Below are 24310 nucleotides of genomic sequence, written 5' to 3'. Positions count from 1 at the left end.
GAATAATATCTACAGCCGTTAACACTGTCCGGTCTTCCACCGCATGAATTACTGTAGAATAAGGATGTATCCAAGAAAGGTAATGTAGTACATCTTCTGTGGTTAACATTAGAGAACAAAGGAGACCTTGATATTCCATTTGTGTTAAAATGTTAACATTTACCTGTTAGAATAACTTTTTCAAACACAATTAACAAATCTCAGAGCAAAACATTCTTTGTTTTATTTAATAAAGAGAAAGAAGCGAAATTCAATCACTGGCAGTTATACATTGCGTTGTCATGATGAGAGTTCAAACACAGAATCAAAATTCAATGCAATATTAGTGAAAATTTAATTCAAAAAATTGTTTATACTGAAGTTTTACAGTAAAAGTGTAAGTTTAAAAAGTATTTGCATATTAATTTCAAAGAATGACAGAATTAAATCATATTACACAACCAATAACTCTTAACGCAATATGAAACATAATTCACTTTCAAATTATTACGTTTTACTGTTTTTTAATCTAGTTAATTACTCACTGAATTGTAAAATAGTTAGTTCTATTATGCAGGCGAAACAATTCCATTGAAAATAAAAATCTGTTTAATTGTACATCCGCATCCCAGCATGCGAGCGGCAGAAACACAAAGAGGCTAGTGCGTAGCGCAGGCCCGGGGGTTGTCATTCATGAAGGATCACAGGATCTACAATTTTAGGCAGGGAACATCAGTGTTTAGTCAGACCATGAAAGCATAAGCCAGTCTATTTCCGTCTCCTCGAAATGGAAAATGCTAGAAAGCCTAACTCACCCATTTTACCCATGTCTCATGAATATTAATCATATTGTTGGAAGAAATCTGGTAACTAAGTTGAAAAATAGTCTTGGAAGATCGCTCTGATGGTAGAATGGACAGCTCCGTCCAGCTCAGCAGGATATAAGTATGGTGGAAGTAGAGTGTTTCTATGTTGAGGGACCATACAGTGTACTTCATCTAACAGAGTTTGTATTTGGTACATAATGACAAAAATGCATTTCAATGTGTTTTGTCCAATATTGTTTTTTTTTTTTTTTAAATTGAATTTAATATTCTAAAATGTGCCATATGTAATAACGATTTACTGTTTTTTAGGTATAGAGGTTATGATTGTCGGAACAATCTTTTCTACACACAGACTGGTGAAGTGGTTTATCATGTGGCAGCTGTGGCAGTCGTATACAACAGACAGCAACATACACAGCGATTTTATCTGGGCCATGATGATGACATCCTTAGCTTAGCAATTCATCCAATTAAAGATTATGTAGCTACTGGACAGGTAAGGACTATTTTTTTTGTTATCTTTACATTGAAAAGGTCATTCTTTACAAAGCTCACTGAGTTTCGGGACTGAAAATCCATCCATCCATTATCCAACCCGCTATATCCTAACTACAGGGCCACGGGGGTCCGCTGGAGTCAATCCCAGCCAACACATGGTGCAAGGCAGGGAACAAACCCCGGGCAGGGTGCCAGCCCACCACAGGGCACACACACACACACACACCAGGGACAATTTAGGATCGCCAATGCACCTAACCTGCATGTCTTTGGACTGTTAGAGGAAACCCATGCAGACACGGGGAGAACATGCAAACTCCACGCAGGGAGGACCCGGGAAGCAAACCCGGGTCTCCTAACTGTAAGGCAGCAGCGCCACCCACTGCGCCACCGTGCCGCCCAGGTTTGAAAATAGTTTTTCTATATGTTCATTTTTTGTACACATACACAGGGCACATTTAGATAGATAGATAGATAGATAGATAGATATTTTACTCCTACTTTTCCAATTAAAAATTGCAAAATAAATAAATATGCATATATTTGAGATGTAAAAGTAACCATAATACACTAAGAAATCCTACATGAATATGGGAGAACATCTAGAACACATTTTAGAATGAAATAATAGTGGACTAAAGTGATGCTATGACAGAATCCCTCCCCTTCATCAATTAATGTTTATGTAAAATACAATATTTCAGAAAGTATTGAATGCATTTCAAGTTTGTAAAGTACAGTATATGTACTCTCTGCAGCACTGGATAATGTATCTGACAATTATACAGTTCAGTCCTTAGAATAGTGCATGAAAAAGTGATTATATTAGTTTCTTTCTGCCTTTGCAAATATGACCATTAATAGACTGTTGTTCGAGTCATTCTGCCCTAAACTTATCAACAGTGTCTGTCTCCTCCTGAAAAAATTCATAGACTAACAGAGATGCAATCTGTCAAGCTCATCATGGGTGCTTTGGCCTCCTCTCTGTGGGTCATGACTGGTTAAATCTTCCCAAAAAAATGTACCCAGGAGGTTACTGTGGAACAGAGGTGGTCTTGGAATATCTGGCTCCTCACACTATCCTGTATTTTATACCCAGCAAGACAAACATAATGGCTTATTGTATCCACAACCCCATTTTTATGTAATTTCTTAATTTTCATAACCACAGCTGAAAGTGGGCTTGTAGATAAACCAGCAAACGGAATGTTGTGTGCACCACTTCACCACTACTGTCCATTACTGATGTGTTGGTCAGTCTAACAGTCGCTTACACCCTCAGTTATAAACAAGCTGTAATTAAACTCCTATCTAACTTTATGGAACAGTACTTCAGATATAGAGTGACTTTAGTTGTATTTCTCATTGCATCACACTCAACCTCAAGACACACCAGTGTCCATAAGAAATCACAGTCAGATGAGGTAAAACTGACAGGTTATGGTAGTGTTATGCTTTAGCCACTTGGTCTAAGAATAAGGTTCAGGCAAAAATATAACTCCTACAACACTCCTTATTATACTGTATCTAATCAAACGTCTCCTAAAGCAAACTTGCCAGGACCAGCTCCTGGAACCAAGGCTATCGATGCTCTTCACCAGTGAAAAACGTTTGGTCATGTATCTTGAGGTGTCCCCCTCCCCATAATAATTGTTTTAAGCTATTTACATAAATGTTTTTTCAAAGACTGTTCTGGGTTTGGCCAATTTGTTCCAATTTGTTGCAAAACTACTAATGATAATGAATCATTTTGAGACTGTAGTATTTTTATTTACTTATTTTTGTTCCAGTATTTCATATCATTATCTATATCTTGGACTGGCATGTTGCTCAGCACATCTAAATTAATAAGCTTGTGTTCAGTGTGTGAAATACCTTGTGGTAATCAGGAAAGTCCCATTGATTAAACGCTTAAATCTTACTCTGGCACTACGGAATATACAAAAAAATAGATACATAATGCAATGTGAATTGCATTATACACAGATACACAATCTGCAAACAAAAAATACATACTTAAAAGCCGTCTATCAAAGACCACTACAGCTTTGATTTAAATGTTCCATTTCTGCTGAAGTCTGAATGCCAATTTCTTTTAAAGCGCACATCAATCTCCTGTCTTCCTCCACACACTCTGGCTGATAGTTCTGAAGTGAAGTCCTCTCTGTAGCACTGTCACAGGATCATCCCAATAACAGGCTTGTGTATTGAACAACTAAATATAGCAACATTGCATTCCGAGAGCCTAACAATTCCAGTGGTTTCACATTCCAGTTTTTAAGGGTGACTTGAGGCATTCCACACCTGATATGACCAAGGAACATAACCATACACTTTTCATCATCACGGAGATGATGCTCCATACAGACAAGCACTAACACTTGGGTGAGGTTCAGATTTATTTGTTTCCTAAGAATGCCTTGGCCCTCTCTTTCTGGAATCCTCCCAGACTGTCCCAGATCTTGGGTCCCCTACACAAGTGCACATAATATACACCAGTCAGTATATAGCCCTATGAGTCACAGATACAGAATTATGTGACCTTGATCAAATTCAATTAAATTAAGTTAATCTCTTATATGAAAGTTAATTTCTCTTACTCTTATAAAGTGCACTTCTGCCTTATAAACCCAGTCACACAATATCCTATTACAGATACAACCAGCCATCTATCCTCTAATCTAGTTAGAGGGTTACAGTGATTACAAATGCACTATATAAGAAACATCACCTGGATGCACTGGGACACATCATCAGTGTTGTATCCTGAGGTCATCAGGCGTTTCGGGTCTCGCAACATCATACACCCTCGCTCAGGTGACCCAGCCGGGGTTGATCACTCCCCAACTTGTGTCCCAGTAGCAATCCACGGATCTGCCCTCTTCATCCAAAGCCACCTTGAGGCTTTCTCTGCGGCTTCACTTGCGGATTTAATGGCCCTCTTCTTGGCCGCTCCTGTTATACCCAACCGTGTGAGGACTCTACAGAGTGAGTGTCCTGCAAATCCTCTGCAACCTATTTCTATGGGCTCATAGAGTCCCCTCCAGCCTCTGCCCCTGCACTCCTGTACCAGCTCCTGGTACTTGGCACGTTTCCTCTCCCTAGCTTCCTCAATACGTTCTTCCCAGGGCACTGTCAGTTCCAGCATGATCAGCTGTTTTGAGGCCTCAGATGTAATGATCATGTCTGGCCGGAGTTGTGTAGTTATAATTTGCTGCGGGAACTTTAGTTGGTTTCCCAAGTCAGCCTGCAGCTGCCAGTCAGAGGCTGTGTGGAAGAGGCCTGTTGTTACTGCCTTTGCCTGGGATTGCTCTACTGCTTTAATGAAGGTAACTGACTTCATAGGGCCGTGGATGTGTTTGCTTGTCTTGATGGCTGCAGTCAAGCTTTCAACAACTGCCTTGAGCACCTTGTCATGGCGCCACCGGTAGCGTCCATCTGCCAATGCCTTAGGACAGCTGCTTAGTAGATGTTCTAGAGAGCCTCTTCCTGAACAAAGTGGGCAGGATGGTGTCTCGCTCTTTCCTCAGACGTGGAGGTTTGCTGGACTTGGCAGGACATCGTAGACCGCCTGCACCAGGAACCGGACACGAAAGAAATCTCCCTGCATGGTGTCCAACCATGTGATCCTACGCTGGAGAGTGCTCTCCCACCTTGTCCATGCACCCTGTTGCCGGCGTCCTACTGCCCTGCTCACTCTCTCTTCCTCCACCCCTGCTCGGACCTCTTCCTGGAGTAGATGGATTCTCTCCTTGCCCTGGGCCTTGCCGACCTGGGTCTTTGGGAAGTAGCCCAGACCTGCTCTACCTGTTGCCACGGTGCCGACCAGAGCCTTCTGTCTCAGGCGTGACTCTGCCACCTCCACAGCCTTCTCCGCCCTCCACTTCCTGCCTGTCCTCACCTCAATGCCAGCTGCTGACACCTTACAGTCCTTTGAGTTCCTGTACTGTAGGACTTCTCTGGTGCGTGCTACCATGAATTCTTCCGTGAGGCCTCTAAATGGTAGCTGCAGGATGCTGCACTATAATTAAAATAAAGAACTTAATTACATAGAACACAAAATACAATTATGAATATATGCAACAATCAGAAGGTACTTGAATATATAAACACCTACATATTTTATAGACATACTAGCACTGCAAAACAATGAATGGTACAGTGATAAGTCTGTCTGTTTTGATCACATCGTGCATTTAGGAACTTGATATGCTAGTCTTCACATCCCTCTTTTTTGTGATTTTTGTTGCCTTTGTTCATTGGACATTGCAGCTCTCTTGTGGACGCCGGATGACATTACGCCAGTTGTTTTGTCTTTTTGTATAAACGAATTGCTTGTCTTTGGGGATTTGGAAGAAAAACCAGAGTATACATAGGGGAACCTATACAGATACTGGGAGAACATGCAGTCTCCAATATAGGTAGCAACCAAGCTTAGAATCGCAGATCTGTAAGGCAGTAGTGGTAACTACTGCTCTGCCATGTCACCCAGTACATTGAATTAAGTACTGTCTGCTATACATACATACATACATACATACATACATACATACATACATGCACATAAAACCATATGAAGACTGTGAAGAAATGCAAACTCCAAACAGACCATTTCCTAAGACATACTCAAGATGAGAGAGAGTTATAATACAGTAATTTAACAAGTCACACTTCCACTCCATTTTCTGTTTCAGTTCGGAACAGAGATAAATTACAAACCAAATCGCCAAATAATGAATCAATAGTGACATTTAAAGCTACCTGCTTTTTGCATTTCATTTTCTTCTGTTTCTTTTAGGTAGGAAGAGATCCCCCCATTCAAGTTTGGGACACACAGACACTAAAGTGCTTATCACTTCTTAAAGGGCATCATCAGCGGGGAGTTTGTGCTCTTGACTTTTCAGGTATGTTTTTGGTGTGTTTTTGTTACTTAGTTTTTACTATGTATGCACTTAACACTAGAATCCCTGAAGCCTAAGAAAAAGTCATAATGCTGGGCCAGCTTAAATTCCTTTGCAAATGTGCCGATCGGCACAAGCAGCAAACAGCCTGCTATCTCATTCCCCACTGATGCAGATGAAGTCAGTCGCTAAGTTCTCCCAACTCAAGTCTGTAAGGTGCCTAGAATTGTATAGGGTAAATAATGTATTGTTATTTGGAATACATATATTTCATGTGTGTTCTGTGTCTACAATGATCTGGGCAAATGTAGGATGACAAGAAATGCGAGGCAAGAAATGTTAAAGACATAACTAAAACAGAAACCTTTTTTCATGTTCTACTAGTAAATGGCAAAATGCTGACGTGAAGTGTATAGTGTGTGAAGACTGAAGTCCAATTATCAAATAAATACTTTCAAAAAAGGTATAACAAAACAAGTGTGCTTTTATTCAAGAATTTAACCAAAGAAAAAGATATTATTCTTTTTACCTGTTGCTGTCAATGAGTAAAAACCAAAACTCAAATATCAATTGACAGAAAGTCAACTGTCTGTTTGGCTGATGTTGAGGTAAGAGTAAGCAAAAAGTTGTGGGTTTGAGCCTGGGCTTTTCTCATTTTGAGTAGTTAGCTGCTGTTATTATTATTACTATAATAAAATAAAAACATACATTTGATTTGAGTCTGTAACACCCAGTGTAAATAATATAATTCAAAGAATTTAAAGATTTCTGGCTCCTGCCTCTCTCTAATTAAAACTTAACTCCATCATAAGTATGCTATATATAATTACAAAGACGACTTTGATTCCCAAAAACTAATTTAGCTGATCAAACCAATCTATTAAGTATGAAATAAACATTTACTAGGAACTGCCTCTACCTTTAAAAAAAATGGTAGGGACTAATTTTAAGGTCAACTTGTACACAATAATGGTGTATTTATTAGCAGACATCGTTGAGAGGTATGAACACATGGAGAATATAAAAGTACAAAGTAAAAAATATATAAATAAATAAAAACACCTACTGTCTGACATGGCCTCCCCAAGATTGAGTGTTTAAATGCTACTGATCTTGCTCACCCACAGGAACCTCATATTCAAATTGCTTCATGCAGTAAAGCAGCTTCAAACTCCATTCTCTAATCTCTTCTGTGAAAGCATTCCCAAGTCAAGTACCACCCTACTTTTGATGAATCGGCAACACACTCTCGAATGGGTCCTGGTGTTCCTTAGGCTATTTGTTTCCTTACAATTCAGTATGCATCTCTCGCATTTCTGCAATTCTTCTGAAAATGTATAATTAATATGGTCTATCTTTGGCTGACAGAAATTGCCATTTATTGTATTTCATTTAGATGTTTCTTTGTTGTATCTCATCTCAAAACGAGACAAGATTGGTCATTTTAAGTATTTGTTTATTTTCTAGCTGATGGAAAAAGCCTTGTTTCAGTTGGAATAGATGACAACCATTCTATTGTAGTTTGGGATTGGAAAAAAGGAGAAAAGTTGGCAACAGCAAGGTAATTTACAGTTGTAATTATTTTGAATAATTACATAAAGTCATGTAATATAAAATAAATGTATTTTAACCAATTTTAAATTTTCCATTGTTTCAGGGGGCATAAGGATAAACTTTTTGTTGTTAAATGCAACCCTCATCATGCAGACAAACTTGTTACAGTTGGAATGAAACACATTAAATTCTGGCAACATGTTGGTATGTATGTATGTATGTACATATAAACTTTTATGTGTGTATGTATGTGTGTGTATATATATATATATATATATATATATATATATATATATATATATATATAGTAGAGCCGCTGCTCCTCCGCATTGAGAGGAGTCAGATGAGGTGGCTCGGGCATCTGATCAGGATGCCTCCTGGACGCCTCCCTGGTGAAGTGGTCCGGGCACGTCCAACCGGGAGGAGGCCCGGGGAAGACCCAGGACACACTGGAGGGACTATGTCTCCCGGCTGGCCTGGGAACGCCTTGGGATTCTCCCGGAAGAGCTGGAAGAAGTGGCCGGGAGAGGGAAGTCTAGGCTTCTCTGCTTAAGCTGCTACCCCCGCGACCCGACCTCGGATAAGCGGAAGAGGATGGATGGATGGATATATATATATATATATATATATATATATATATATATATATATATATATATATATGCGCTTCTCTCTCTGTGTATATATTGTGAACTTGAACCCGGACACACACAGACGGACATCGTAAGTTCACCCAACACACGTTTATTTTTACAATATTTACAGTGCACGAACCCCAGTGCCTCTTGCACCAATTCCCCAAAGTCCAGGCCTCTCCGTCACTATGCCTTTCTCTTGGCCGCCTCCCGTCCTCTCTCCAGCTCTGTCCTCTTCCACCCGACCCACTAATGACTGAAGGGAGGCAGCCCCTTAAATGGGAACCCGGATGGGCTCCAGCTGCTTTCCGGCACTCTCCTTTGGACACACCCCTGTGTGGTCGGAAGTGCCGGTTGTGCACCCGGAAGCCGTCCGGGTTTCTCCTGTTCTCTTCCCCCCCAGCACTTCCTGGTGTGGTGGAAGTGCTGGGCTCCAGGGTTCCTCAGGCACCTGGGCGCCGCCTGGCGGTGGCCACGGGCCCCTACAGGGTTGGGCTTCCAAGCCCTCTACCCGTGGCCCCCAATACAACCAGGGTGATCGCCCCCTCGTGGTCTGGAGGAGGCACAATCCCACACGGGATATTCTAGAACCGGGGCGCCGCCTGGCGGTGGCCATGGGTCCCTACAGGGCTGGGCTTCCAAGCCCTGTACCCGAGGCCCCCAACATAACCAGGACGGACGCCCCCTCACGGTCTGGAGGAGGCACAAGCCCTCCTCTGGTCCTCCTGGGCGTTTGTGTTTGTTTGTTTGTATGTCTGTCTGCTTTTCATGAGAGAACTATTTAACGGATTTAGATCGGGTTTTTTTCTATAATTTGCTTGAACATTCCAGTTGATTTTGCGACTTCTTTCATTGCGCTCTGTATCATAGTTCGCTTGCGGTTTCGATTTATTTGCACAAATCCGAGAGACACACAGTGGGTCAAGAGGAGGGTGGCGGGCCCTCCTCACTCACGCACTAGCCTCAGGGTGTTCCTTATCTCCACTTAGCTAACGAATGAGAGAACTACTTACTGGATTTAGATTGGGTTTTTTTCTATAATTTGCTTGAACATTCGATTTTGCAACTGCTCTTATTGCACTAAGAATCATATCTTTGCTTGCTGGAGCAATATATTTGTGTAATCTGAGACAGAGGCAGCGGGCCGAGGGGAGGGGGATGTGTGACATCAGGAATAGGGGGCTAAGCAGAGCCCTCCTCATTGTCTTGTTTCACTACTACGCGGGTGGAATTTTCTAAACGCATGCATTAAGAGTGATATTTTTATATAAATTTGTTTACCATCATTTTTGTAATGCTTTATCATCAGCAATTATGGTAAGGTTCTTGGAAATTAGTTTTTTGGGTAGTTTCAATGGTATTTTATAAGTGTGTAATTAAACAGAAAAAGATGCTTATTCTCTACTAAGACCTGGAAATAGTAGTAGGAGGGTAATAGGACATTCCCCCAGTGGAACAGTAATATTTCATAAACTAAATGATCTGTCTTTGATTTACAACTGTTGAACCACTACTTCCAGTTTATTTCCGTTAGGTGGCTTTTCCCTAAAGCACAGTTGCCTGAGAAGCTTTTGAAAACATTTCAGAATTCTTAAAGACTTTAGCAAATTTACTCCAAACGACTTTACCAAATATGCACTTTAGGAAACCAGTGGAAATAGAAAGAAAGCACTTTCAAGTCGGGAAATGGCAAATGTTTATTTACACAGAGAATCATGAAATTTGGAGACGAAGTAACCAACCATGTAATTAAAGTGGATAAGGCAGCAGATAACTTAGCTGTTAGCTAACCATACAATTTAGATAGGCTGAATGTCATGTTTCACTTGTAAATATTATACTTGTTTCATGTGTCAGTGAGGAAGATTTCTGGACACTATACAGTGCATGTGGAAAGTATTCACAGCGCATCACTTTTTCCACATTTTGTTATGTTACAGCCTTATTTCAAAATGGATTAAGTTCATTTTTTTCCTCAAAACTCTACACACAACACCCCATAATGACAACGTGAAAAAAGTTTACTTGAGGTTTTTGCAAATTTATTAAAAATAAAAAAAACTGAGAAATCACATGTACATAAGTATTCACAGCCTTTGCTCAAAAGATCTCTCCAGAGATGTTCAATCGGATTCAAGTCTGGGCCACTCAAGGACATTCACAGAGTTGTCCTGAAGCCACTCCTTTGATATCTTGGCTGTGTGCTTAGGGTTGTTGTCCTGCTGAAAGATGAACCGTCGCCCCAGTCTGAGGTCAAGAGCGCTCTGGAGCAGGTTTTCATCCAGGATGTCTCTGTACATTGCTGCAGTCATCTTTCACTTTATCCTGACTAGTCTCCCAGTTTCTGCTGCTGAAAAACATCCCCACAGCATGATGCTGCCACCACCCTGCTTCACTGTAGGGATGGTATTGGCCTGGTGATGAGCGCTGCCTGGTTTCCTCCAAAAGTGACGCCTGACATTCACACCAAAGAGTTCAATCTTTGTCTAATCAGACCAGAGAATTTTGTTTCTCATGGTCTGAGAGTCCTTCAGCTGCCTTTTGGCAAACTCCAGGTGGGCTGTCATGTGCCTTTTACTAAGGAGTGGCTTCCGTCTGGCCGCTCTACCATACAGGCCTGATTGGTTGTCCTTCTGGAAGGTTCTCCTCTCTCCACAGAGGACCTCTGGAGCTCTAACAGAGTGACCATCGGGTTCTTGGTCACCTCCCTGACTAAGGCCCTTCTCCCCCGATCGTTTAGTTTAGATGGCCGGCCAGCTCTAGAAAGAGTCCTGGTGGTTTCGAACTTCTTCCACTTACGGATGATGGAGGCTACTGTGCTCATTGGAACCTTCAAACCAGAAGAAATTTTTCTGTAACCTTCCCCAGATTTGTGCCTCGAGACAATCCTGTCTCGGAGGTCTACAGACAATTCCTTTGACTTCATGCTTGGTTTGTGCTCTGACATGATATGTCAACTGTGGGACCTTCTATAGACAGGTGTGTGCCTTTCCAAATCATGTCCAATCAACTGACTTTACCACAGGTGGACTCCAATGAAGCTGCAGGAACATCTCAATGATGATCAGGGGAAACAGGATGCACCTGAGCTCAATTGTGAGCTTCATGGCAAAGGCTGTGAATACTTATGTACATGTGATTTCTCAATCTTTTTATTTTGAATACATTTGCAAAAATCTCAAGTAAACTTTTTTCACAGTGTCATTATGGGGTGTTGTGTGTAGAATTCTGAGGAAAAAAATGAATTTAATCCATTTTGGAATAAGGCTGTAACATAACAAAATGTGGAAAAAGTGATGCGCTGTGAATACTTTCTGGATGCACTGTAACAACTATGGGATATTCTTGTCAGTTGTCCCTTCAGGTCAGAGCAGGCTATCAAGAACTAATAGTTCAGAGTTGGGACGAGAGTTTGTTCAAATTATATTGCATAATTGCTGTTCTCTCGCAAGTCTTTAGTGTGACATGGTAGAAATATTCACTTGTTGCATCTAGCTTCTCGCACTGACTCACCCAGGTTGCATGTAGTTTGCCGAAGAGAGACATTTTATGAAAAAGGATTCACATGAGCTCTCAACAGGAGGGGTCCTGATGGCAGGTTTCAAGTATATGTTATAAGTAAATAATGCAGAAGCTGTCCTTGATTAAACCAGAACCTAATAATTAGATAGGAGTGTTTTCTAGATTTCTGGTGGTGTCCCAGTATAGAACCAGACTGGCATGAAATGAACAGTCAAATGTTTAAGCATAAAAGCAAAGCATCTGAAAAACACAGTAGGGGATTCCCTATTTTAGGAGATTTGTAAGTCTGGTGTCTGTTGATGCTGCTGAGTTTGCTGTTTTAAGAGTAGGTGGATTGTGAATTATTTTGGGTTCACAACACTTAGGACCTCTCATGTTTCCTCAACACCAAGTATCAGCCTTGTCTCCTCAGATGCTCACTGATTCTCAGTGCAGAGTATTCCAGCAAGCTCGTTCACAGTCTGGTATAGCAAATGCACAACTCAAAAGGCCTGAATGCAGCTAACGAGGATTAGTGCTGTGAGGAAAATAACAAATCATGACACCAAGAGGGTGTCATGCATATACCTTTAATAAGCACTTCAATAACAACTCAGTGCAACCACGTAAAAATCGACAGCAAATATAAATGAGAGATTTCTCACAACTAGTCACAGATAGCACTTTATATTTTTAGAAGGAGTTCTGAAGGACTTATGTAATAGCATCATTACACTGAATTATTTAAGAAGACTTAGCTGTTTTATCATTTCACATGCACAAGCATTTTCTTAACATGCATTATACCTCTCTTAAAAATATAATGAATCACCAAAAGTATTCATGATTCCTGTTCATTTTTACAACTGAATATTCTTTTTCTTTTCAGAAAGAGTGGAATTTATTGAGAATTTCTAGTGCTTTAATATAATCTTCATAATACATTTATTATGTGTTTGTGGTTTAGTGTTTTATTCCCTCCCTGTTTTTTTTTTTTTTTTACCAAAAAATAATGTATGAACTCTAGCTTTATGTTGTATATGTTTTTTATATCATACAGATTTCATGTTTTTCCTACTTGGAAGTCTAATGTAGTTCTTCATTGTACAGTCTGCAGTTCCACTGTTTCTAATTGTTTTATGCAGTTTTTATGCACTAACTGTAAGCTCATAATGGTTACTTTTTTCTTTCTTCTTCCAAGTGAATTGAACCATGTATTAAGCAAGTTCTTTTAAATGGATGGGTGAAGGCAATATTCATTTTCTTGAACAGTTTTAAGTAATATATTAACTGGTATAGCTTTAGAAATAACTAACTGTTTATGTCTCGATAATTTGTATTTGATTACATTTCGGCTGCAAATTTACATATGTTTATATTATGGCTAGCTGTGTAAGCCAGTGCTGTAAAAAGCCCAGGGTCCTAGAAACTATTGAAATTGTAAGAAATAAATTGAAATGTAGAGATGTCAGGTGATTGAGAGGAACTACTTTGGGCATCTCTCTCCTAGGAGGATTTGTTTTGCCGACATGCTGGCATCGCTTGTGCATTAGCGGCCAAGTGACTTTGTCTTTCTTCGGAGGTTCCATTTTGCCGATGTGCTCGCCTCGCTTGTGCATTAGCGGCGGGAGGAAACGTAAAAGGGATACCATTTTGCCGATGTGCTCACCTCGCTTCTGTATTACTGGCCAAGCAAGTGACTGTTTCTTTAGAGGTTTCATTTTGCCAATGTGCTGGCCTTACTTGTGTATCCTCAGAGGTGGAGCACTTACCTCAACTCCACTTCTCACTTCCGGGCCGGACAGACAGACAAACACACTTCCACAATTATAAGATTGTACATTTTACTTTTATGAAAAGTTGGAAATTAAACATCCTCTGCCCTTTTAAAAGTAAGTATTTTGTTCACCTGGATTTTCAAATTCCAAGGTCTACAGTCTGAGCAGTCAGATACAGTCATGATGTGTAAACTAAGTTTTGTCTTTTGGATTGTTCGCACACAGTGCAAGTGAGGATATTACTATAAGTAGTTAAAGTCCCTCATTGTCGAACTCGGGCTGGCCCTTTTTTCATGCCAGGGCCCACTAGCCCATCCTATTTGTGTATTTTGCTACACAGTGCTTCTTACATAGCAGTTACATGAAGGGGGGCTGGATAAATAAATAGAAGGAAGCCCTGAAGGTAGCATTGCTCAGACATTTTGGTGCTTCTCCTGTGTTTTGGTATTTCTCATGTAACCTGCCAAATTCTAAAGTGAATTTGCTTTTTCCAATTTTAACTAAAATAGGGAAATTCTTTTCCCATTGTGTTATGATAGTTGTATTTAGGATTCTTTCAGCAGAGCAAGATAAGTTGGCATATTAGCAGCATAGTGTAAGTTGTCACTGTAGATTGTTCATTAATTGGGTGTTACTGTTAGAGGACTTGGTTATTTTAAACCCAGGACTATTTGACAAATAAGTGAAGTTTTTATTCTAGTGCTGTCTCAGCTTGATACATTCCCAATGCTTGGTCCAGCAAAGCAAGTGCCTTTAGGCACAGGTCACATTTAAGGTTTTGCATTTGTATACATTTGGATAGTCAGAGTGAAAAAAATGTGTGTAATGTACAGTTTTGAGGTGAATTAGACCATATGTCACACAGATTCACAAAGGTTTGATTTACCTGTGTGTGCCACAGCAAGAAAGAAAAGAACATTAGATTATACAGTAAAGTATAAATGCCTATATCTAAAATTCAGTTAGCTTTATTAAGTTAGGCTTCCTGGATATCAGTTAATAATACAGGGCTATTCAAAATAAAAAAGCAGATTTTTAACATGTATTTCAATCAAAATGTATAATATAGAAACACATTCTGCACATCACCGGATAGAGGAAAGTTCAAAATTTAAAAATTCAGCTTCAAGAAGATTCAAATGACTTCATTTTCATGTAAGATGGTGCCCTGCCTCATTTCCTCTTGGAGGTCCGGCATGACCTGATGACACCATTCTAGGATGATGGATTGGAAGAGATGGACAACAAGATCTTGCCCAATTTCTATGGCATCCAAGGTCTCCAGACCTTATCCTCTGCGATTTTTATCTATGGGTGTACATTAAAGAAAGAGTGTTTGTTCCCCCTATGCCCGCTAATCTTCAAGATTTGCAACATCGAATTGAGGAAGCTGTGAATTCATTAACTAGGGACCAGTTGATTCGTGTGTGGCAAGAAATGGTCTACCATTTTGATGTCTGTCACGCTGCACATGGTGCTCATGTTGAGTGCATGCAACCTCGAGGACCATTGGACCGAACTTTGAACTTTCCTCTATCCAGTGATGTGCGGAATGTGTTTCTGTTGTGAAAGCCGGCCCAGGCACAGACAGACGGACATCATATTTCACCCAACACACTTTTTATTTACACTAGTTATGTACAATTTGTGCTCACGTGCACTCACAAACCCCAGTGCCTCCTGCACCGATTCCCCCAAGTCCAGGACACACAGTCCTACTGCCTTTCTCCTGGCCGCCTCCAGTCCTTCCTCTCGCTCCGTCCTCTTCCACCCGACTTCCGCTAATGACTGGAGGGAGGCGGCCCCTCTTATGGGAACCCGGATGGGTTCCAGCTGCTTCCCGGCAATTAGAGTTGGCCACACCCCTGTGTGGCAGAAGTGCCGTTGCGCACCCGGAAGCCGTCCGGTGTCCCCTGTCGTCTTCCCCCCGGCACTTCCTGGTGTGGCGGAAGTGCCGGGCTTCCGGGATAAATAGGCACTGGGGCGCCGCCTGGCGGTGGCCACGGGTCCCTACAGGGCTGGGCTTCCAAGCCCCCTACCCGAGGTCTCCTGCATAACCAGGACGGACGCCCTCTCTCGGTCTGGAGGAGGCACACGCCCTAATCTGGTCCTTCAAGGCGTCCCGGCCGGGCTCCAGCCCCGGCCGGGGACCACACGGGATAAACCGGCACGGGTCCCTACAGGGCTGGGCTTCCAAGCCCTGTACCCGAGGCCCCCAACATAACCAGGACGGGCGCCCCCTCGCGGTCTGGAGGAGGCACAAGCCCTCCTCTCGTCCTCCTGGGCGTCCACTGTCTTGTACAGTTTGTTTGAAGTAAATTTTTAAAATCTGCCCTTTCATTTTGAATAGCCCTGTGTATACTTTCAATCACCAAGATAAAGTATAATGAAAAAACAATAATCTTACAATCTTGTGACACTGAAACAGAGATTCTGCCCTTCTTTCTTGTGATTGAAACAGCATGATCTTAATTGAGCAACTACTATTATGTTTTGATTAACAATTTCTGTTAATTCTTTATCAGGTAGCTTTAAAAGGTAACTTTCAACCATTTTGTCAGCCCAGTCAAAATCTTTAGCAATTGCCTTTATCAATAATGCTTTCCACTTGTCTTTTTGTAGCGGGCTGTCGTCCTACCCGGGGTTTGTTTCCTGCCTTGCACCCTGTGTTGGCTGGGATTGGCACCAGCAGACCCCTGTGACCCTGTGTTAGGACATAGCGGGTTGGAGAATGACTGACTCATTTGTCTTTTGATTTTCTTAGTTACATTCAACCAGTTGTTGGTTGTTTATTTTTTCTTCAACTACTTTTAGAGGGCATGATTACTTATCATAATAAAATATATTACTTAAAATGTGTATAACATATTGTGCAAGTGTCTTCTGTTATACCGCTCTTTATTTTCTTGTACTTTGTCAAAGTATGTCAGCTGCCAGAAGGTACTCAAGACACCTTCCTTTATCTGTTTTTCTAAAATTCTTAACCTTTTTTATTGGGAATTCTAATTTTTTGTATTAGTTTTCGGGCTTTAAGTATAGTGATCCCTCGTTTCACCCCATCGCAGATTTTAAATGTAAGCACGGATTTGTCGCTGGTTCGAGGATTTCAGCGGACAATGGGTCTTTTAATTTATGGTACATGCTTCTTCAGTTGGTTTGCCCAGTTGATTTCATACAAGGGATGCTACTGACGGATGGCTGAGAAGCTACCCAACCAGAGCGCGTATTACGTATTAAATAAAACTCCTCAATGATATACGATATGCTTCCCGCACGGTGCTTCGCATACTTGAAAGCCCGAACAGCACCTATTGATTTTTGATTGTTTGCTTTTCTCCCTCTGTCTCTCACTCTCTCTGACATGCTCTGCTCCTGATGGAGGGGGTGTGAGCAGAGGGGCTGTTAGCACAATGGCGTAGAGGATATGGATGCTCCTCTAAAAAATGCTGAAAGACTACCTTCACATTGCTCCCTTCCTTGCAGCTGCTTTGTCCAGCAGTGTTTCGCATTCTTAAAAGCCCGAACAGCCCTATTGATTTTTGATCGTTTGCTTTTCTCTCTCTGACATTCCCTGCTCCTGACGGCGCTCCATTAAAGAGAAGATATGTTTGCATTCTTTTAATTGTGAGACGGAACTGTCATCTCTGTCTTGTCATGGAGCACAGTTTAAACTTTTGACTAAAGGGTGTTATTTCATGTCTAGAGGGCTCTAATAATGTTAAAAACGTATTTAGAAGGTCGTAAACAGGTTTTCAATGCTCTAACTGTGAAAATATTAGATTTATAAATAAAGAATTCTACTTCACAGAAATTCATTTATCGCGGTAGAGTCTGTAACGGATTAACTGTGATAAACGAGGGTTTACTCTATTACCAACCTATAATGACCCAATATAACTTTATGAGCTTTTTCTGGTGGGTCGAGCTTATTTTTGTTGGTATTGAAATGAGGAGTATAATTTGTAGGTGGCAAGTGGTTCAATGGAAAGATTAAACAATAAAGGGTTCGGTAATTTGTGAAATGTTGTAATTACATCTTACACATATAGTAAATGCGAGTTTGATATTATTGTATTTTACAGTTGTTAGTGATTGTTTTCAAATGGTGGTATATTATGTAATACTCTTGCCTTACTCTGTGGGAGACTTGTTTCAATTCTCAGCCCAGTCATTATTTGGCGCAGCGTCCATTGATTTTCTGTGTAGACTAAGATTTCAGCTCATTTTTCAAACACGTACAGGAGAAAGTCGATTGGCACCACTAAGTTGCCTCAGAAAGAATGAATGTGAGTTTGTATGCAATTTTAGTTCTTGCTCTGTTCCATGTTGTCCTTAAGTAATATAAATATGTTTAATTTAACGGGATTTTGTTTGTTTATTATTAACAGAACATTTTTATCATGATTAATTTAGATTCATTTCACTTTATTCACTTTTGAGTGTATATAATATATATTCAATTTTAGTCTAATATTGAAATTTTAAAGTTAGTGTTGTTAATTTTACTCTTTGTTGCATGAAGCCAATTAAACTTAAGCCTATCAATTTAAATGTATAACACATCAAAGTTATAATACATAAATAGCGTAAAATATTTAGATATTTATCTAAAAAAATATTCATTTTTTTATTTTGTTTTATCTCCAAGGTGGTGGCCTTACTTTCAAACGAGGAACTTTCGGCAATGCAGGGAAACTAGAAACAATGATGTGTGTGTGTCATGGTCGTGGTGAAGATTTAGTGTACTCAGGAGCAGCAACTGGTGATGTTTACATCTGGAAAGACACATATTTACTTAAAACAATAAAAGCCCACGATGGGCCAGTGTTTGCAATGTATTCTTTGGATAAGGTAAACTACCTTGTTACATTATAAATTATTAATATTTTCCTTATTTAAAAATAGACCAAGACATGTAATGAAATGGTAAAAATGGTACTTCTTAAAGTATAAGTTTATTGTCACGTGTATATAGTGCAAAGAAAAAAACTTGCTATTGTATATGCACAATTATATATAAATATACACATCTAATATTTTGAAGTATTTGTTTATATATATGTGTATGTTATAATATTTGTTACTATGATTGGCTGTCCAGTAACCTTGTGACCTGTGGATAGAAACTATCTATCCCTGAATCTAGGGGTGTGCATGCCAATTGTCTCGTATCGTTTTTCAGAATGAAGAAGTGAGAAAAGCCGCTGTACAGGATGGCTGAGACTTTACTGAAATTGCCTTTCAAAGTCTGTGTGTGTTATTTATGTCCAGAACAGAAGGCAGTTGGGTGCCAGTAATATTCTGTGTTACCTTCACTACCCTCTGCACTGCTTTATGAACTTGAGCTGAGCAGGTAACATACCAGGGTGTGATGCAGTCAGTGAGGATGAACTCCACTCTGCACCTGTAGAAGTAATAGAAATCAGATGGCTAAATCTGCACTTTCCTCTAATGTCTGATGAAACAGAGTTATCAGTGAGCCTTCTTGACAAGAGCTGAAATATGTTGTGCCCACCTCATTTCATCAAAGATGGTCTTTCCAAGATATTTATAGCTTCTGACTCTCTCAAAAGAACGTCCTTTGCTGCAGATAGCTATGTGGTCTGCTTTTTGCTTCCTGAACTCAAAAAACATTTTTTGAGTTTTTCTGACATTAATGTGGTTCCAGAACCACAGTTAATGTCTGCATATAAAACGCTTCTGTATAAGCTGTCATGTCATTGTTGGTGACCAGAACTATGATTTTGATGCCATCAACAAATATAATGATGGAGAGAGTTTGAACTGTGCCTGGCCACACAGTCATAGCTGAACAAGGAGTACCAAACGAGACTCAGCATATTACACTGTGAAGTGTAGTGTAAGTGCCTGTCCTTCCAGTTATACTGGTTGTAATGCCAGCAGTCCACACATGCTGAGATCTTCTAGTTGGGATGTCCAAAACCCATTTTTGGTAGTCGGCTTTTCTGGTACAACGATGTTCAATCTGGACCTGTAGTCTATAAAGATGGACTCTGGCAGTTTTTGTTGTCATGATGTGCTGGGATGGTTTGGAATACAAAGGAGAAGACATCCTCTGTGGACTGGTTGTGACGATATACAAACTGAAGGTGATCATGACTCTCTGAATTATTATGTAAAATGTGTTCCAGCACAAATCTATCAAAGCATTTCATAGTGTTTGGAGTTAGCGCCACTGATCTATAGCTACTCAAAGAAACAGGAAAGAACCACCGATTCTTAAAATAGTAAAGATGTCACTGAAGATGCCAGCTAATTGGTTACTACAAAGCAAACTTGGAAATTCCTTCCAGACCAAATGCCTACTGCCTATTAACCCACTTTAAAGTCTTTCTAATTTAATGTACAGAAACAAAGAAAGATGAATTCATGTGGTAGTGCAGTAATTTGAATGACAGGCTGCCTGTTATCCCAGTCAAAGTGGCTGTAAAAAGGCATTAAGTTCATCGAGAGATTGGATTAGGTTTTACTTTGTAGTCTGTAACCATTTTATGATCCTGTCAGGGTTTGGAAGAATTATTACTGCTGCAATATTTTATCTCTAGTTTACTTCTATGCTGATGCGTAGCCACTTTGATTGCTTTCCTGAACTCACATCTCTATTTCTTACATGTTTCTGTATTACCATTTTAAAATGTGTTGCTAATGTCACTGGTGATCCATGGTTTCTTATTACGAAATATGTGGATAGTATTTGTAGGAACACAACCAAGTCATTCTCTTTCATGTAGCAGTTACTCTGCCCAAATCCCACTATACATGACGAATTATGTTTACGTTGTACAGCAGTTCATATTTAAGAATTATTATGTAACCTCTAATAGCCCTTTATTTTGGAAGTAGAAAAAATATGAGGTAAATTTGGTTAAAGTTATTCATATTTTAATATTGTTGTTTGATAAATAAAATGTTTTTAAAATTCTGAATGATAGGTAACAAAAAGATTGATAATTTTAAATAACATCTTGAAGGTCAGAGGATATTTCGATATCCTAATTATACAGCAATATAAATATAAAATGGATGACAAATTGGACTGGACTGCCAATACTTGGATGACAAATTGGACTGGACTGCCAATACTAATGCTCTATGTAAGAAAGCACAGAGCAGAATATACTTTCTGAGAAGGTTGGCATCCTTCAACATCTGCAGTAAGATGCTGCAGATGTTCTACCAGACGGTAGTGGCGAGTGCCCTCTTTTACGCGGTGGTGTGCTGGGGTGGCAGCATAAAGATGAAAGACGCCTCACGCCTGGACAAACTTGTTAAGAAGGCAGGCTCCATTGTAGGATTAAAGTTGGACAGTTTAACATCTGTGGCAGAGAGACGGGCACTAAGCAAACTCCTGTCAATCATGAAGAATCCACTGCATCCACTTAACAGGATCATCTCCAGGCAGAGGAGTAGCTTCAGTGACAGACTTTTGTCACCGTCCTGTTCCACTGACAGACTGAGGAGATCGTTCCTCCCCCACACTATGCGACTCTTCAATTCCACCCGGGGGAGTAAATGCTAACATTAATTTTATTTTAATTCTTTTCATTTTTATTACTATTTAATTTAATATTGTTTCTTTGTATCAGTATACTGCTGCTGGATTATGTGAATTTCCCCTTGGGATTAATAAAGTATCTATCTATCTATCTATCTATCTATCTATCTATCTATCTATCAATCTATAGGAGTTCTGCTAAAATTTTACCTTGATCTTTATACTGCAATATGGCAATCTGTAAAATAGTGGGAAACACTGAACAAGTCTTACTGGGTGTACTGGAAGTCAGAATAAAGAAATATATTAAGTGAGAAGACTGCATGGCTCTTAACATCAGGGTGACAAGCATGTATTTCATGCTAAAATTCGTTTTGATGGCATCTCTTTTTATTGCCTTAACGAGTATTTGTGCAAAAATTGCAAATCAGTTGGAAGGTTAGAAGGTTGTTCAAGGAAATATAGAAATTGATTTTTTCTTTTAAGGAAACACTTAATATACTATAGAATATAGTGTCACAAAGCTGAGACATACTCAAGAAAGGTTTGGGGCAGCCACCCGTATATTCTGGTATCCTGGCTGCAAAGTCGTTTTTTATCACAATCAACAGCACTGATGTGCATACAAATGAGTCCAAAACAAGACTGAGGGAAAGGGAAAAAGGGCAGGCTTTTAAAGGGGAAGACAGGAAGTGAGGTCATGGGAATCGGGCACGTGTTCGTCACTCATTGGATCAGGCCCGGACGTGACATCAGGGGGGCCGGCGCCGGTTAGTTCTGTCTCCATTGGTTCGGTCCCGGAAGTGATGTCACGAGAGCCAGGTGGAGTCTCCCAGGGATGGTCTACAGGGAAGTGAGAAAAAGAGTCAGTGCACTCTGCCACAGCCCGGCCTGTCTCAGAACTGCCATCACTCAAGCCCTTTAGCTGCCTCCCATGCGTACGTGTGTGACAATAGGTAAACCATTAAAACCATGTTATTAGTGCCACAGACATTTAATTTATTCAGGTTGTCCAGTCACTGCTGTATGTGCTAGGATTAATTTGGGGATCAAAAATATCATAAAACATTTTAGTGAGTTTTTATTACCCAAGGATTTATAGCAATGTCAAAAGCTGCTGTTTTCTTGCCAGGAATGTTAACCAGGTATAACATATTTTAAGAGATCCCTTTTAAACAATGGCCACTTCTGAACAATTCGATATTACCTAGAAAATACTATGAACCTACTATGAGTTATATTCTTCATTCACTGACTTTGTCATTTTTGTAATTTTGTCAGGGCAATGTTCTGCTATAGCCACTTCATACTTCTTAACATGTTAAAAATGGTTGATGCTAACTTTAGCAAGAGTGTTTTATAACAGTATTTTCTCAGCCAAGTTTAATAGTATATGGTTATCTTCTTACATAATACGCTACCGTGGCTGTCCATTTGTCTGTCCAGGATTTTAAAATCACCTGTACTTCTCAAACCGTTTGACCTGTTGACCTGAAATTAGGTATACACATACTATGTGACGTCTACTAGCCACTTTCGGGGTGATGATTGACCTCCAAGATTATTCCTCTTTTTATTTTAATTTACTGTATTGTAGAATCAGCTTTTGGCAGCGGCCAGCAGGGCGGCCATGCGGTGCATGTGTGCGGGCGCCGTTCTCATCCCTAAAACCTTTGCCGTCACTTTCCCTACCTCTTCATATCTTAAATCAGTCTTGAGGCAGATTGAAGACTTTAAGTGTCATCTTAAGTGAAAAATTAAGGAAACCTTACTTTGTAATTGCAGCACAAAAAGTAACTTAATTAGTTTTAACGCAAAAAGATGCCAATGAAAGAAAAGAAGAAGTGGGCCACTAGGGTGGAGAAAAGAAGAGCTGCTCAGGAAGCAGCAAGCGCATCAGCCTCTGAGCAAATAAATGCTAAACGTACAGAGAAAGAGGATGAAAACTAGGAATGCTCAAGTCAAGTGGATTCAAGTGCATCGTTACTGGTCTGATACATAAAACAATATTTTCTTGACAAAGCTGAATGTTATTTTTTGGTAATTCTTAAAATGTATTTTACTCCTCAGGGAAGAAACCACTATGTAAACAACGTACTGTACAAACAACAAAAGAAATATGGTTTCGGAAGTTTTATTTTGGCATCTGAGGTATGTTGCTAATTCTGAGAAATTATTTATTTTATTTTTGCTGAAGGGATTCGTTACAGGAGGCAAGGATGGAGTTGTGGAATTATGGGATGATACATTTGAGAGATGTTTAAAAACATATGCCATAAAGAGAGCTGCTCTGTCTCCTGGTTCCAAAGGTAAGCTTGGTGAAACTGTTCAATTTTATTATGTTGCTAGTGAACAGTTGTAATGAATTTAATACATTTTTCGACAATCAAGAGAAAGCTCTGTATGTAGTTGTGTTTGTAGCACCATAGTTTGATACTAAGATGGACTGATACACAGTACCTCTTTTTAGCACCACAGGTTAACATCAAGTTTAATCGAGCAACCTCAAGGCAATAAATCTCATATTATTAACACTTTTATGCATTTCTGGAATTGGTTCAGAAATATATAATATATAATTTGAGAGCATAATTATATGAACAATCAGCTATTAGCTGTTACCATTTTAACTTGTTGTGTCAGTGCTTGAATTGTGGAATTGAAATAATGGGCCGGTTAATTTTCATTTATTATAGAACCATACGTAACCCTGATAAATGTACGGTAGCTTCACATTCAGAATCTGATTGTAACTACAGCGGTTTGCACAAAATCCCTTCCATTTTATAACCAACTTATTCAGATCAGGACTGTTGCGAGCAGCTTATCTACTCTACAAAAGTGATGAAATGAGCTGCTCAATATGTCCACTGCAAAATAAAATGTACTTGGTTATATTTTTAAAATTTCCATTTTACCCAGACATTCATGTAGTTTAGCTTGTAAAACTCTAAAGGCAAATCTCTATGCAATGTGTTAATGGAAGCATATAATCTCAGAGACAAAGTTAACGGGCTGCTCAGTAATTAATTGCTGAAATAGACCTGGCAAACACTACATTTATATTATTCACTGTATACTTGAAATCAAACTAATGTTGAATACTATAACCAATAAAATGT

The 24310-nt window shown here is 39.8% G+C and overlaps 1 protein-coding gene across 7 annotated transcripts in view; it reads left to right on the top strand.

The window, feature by feature from the left end:
* Positions 1–24310, top strand: part of LOC120516269 (echinoderm microtubule-associated protein-like 6) — a 347341-nt gene that overhangs the window by 179207 nt on the left and 143824 nt on the right. For all 7 annotated transcript variants that reach the window (XM_039737818.1, XM_039737817.1, XM_039737816.1 and 4 more), the window contains exons 14-19: positions 1116–1302; positions 6103–6208; positions 7673–7766; positions 7863–7963; positions 18321–18523; positions 23386–23497. In XM_039737818.1, coding sequence (XP_039593752.1) covers positions 1116–1302; positions 6103–6208; positions 7673–7766; positions 7863–7963; positions 18321–18523; positions 23386–23497 — 803 coding nt within the window. The remainder of the gene's footprint in view (positions 1–1115; positions 1303–6102; positions 6209–7672; positions 7767–7862; positions 7964–18320; positions 18524–23385; positions 23498–24310) is intronic.

The sequence above is a fragment of the Polypterus senegalus genome, chromosome 16, assembly GCF_016835505.1.
Source record: "Polypterus senegalus isolate Bchr_013 chromosome 16, ASM1683550v1, whole genome shotgun sequence".
Classification (NCBI taxonomy): domain Eukaryota; kingdom Metazoa; phylum Chordata; class Cladistia; order Polypteriformes; family Polypteridae; genus Polypterus; species Polypterus senegalus.
The sequence above is the reverse complement of the archived record's forward strand: the minus strand, read 5'-3'. Positions and strand labels throughout refer to the sequence as shown.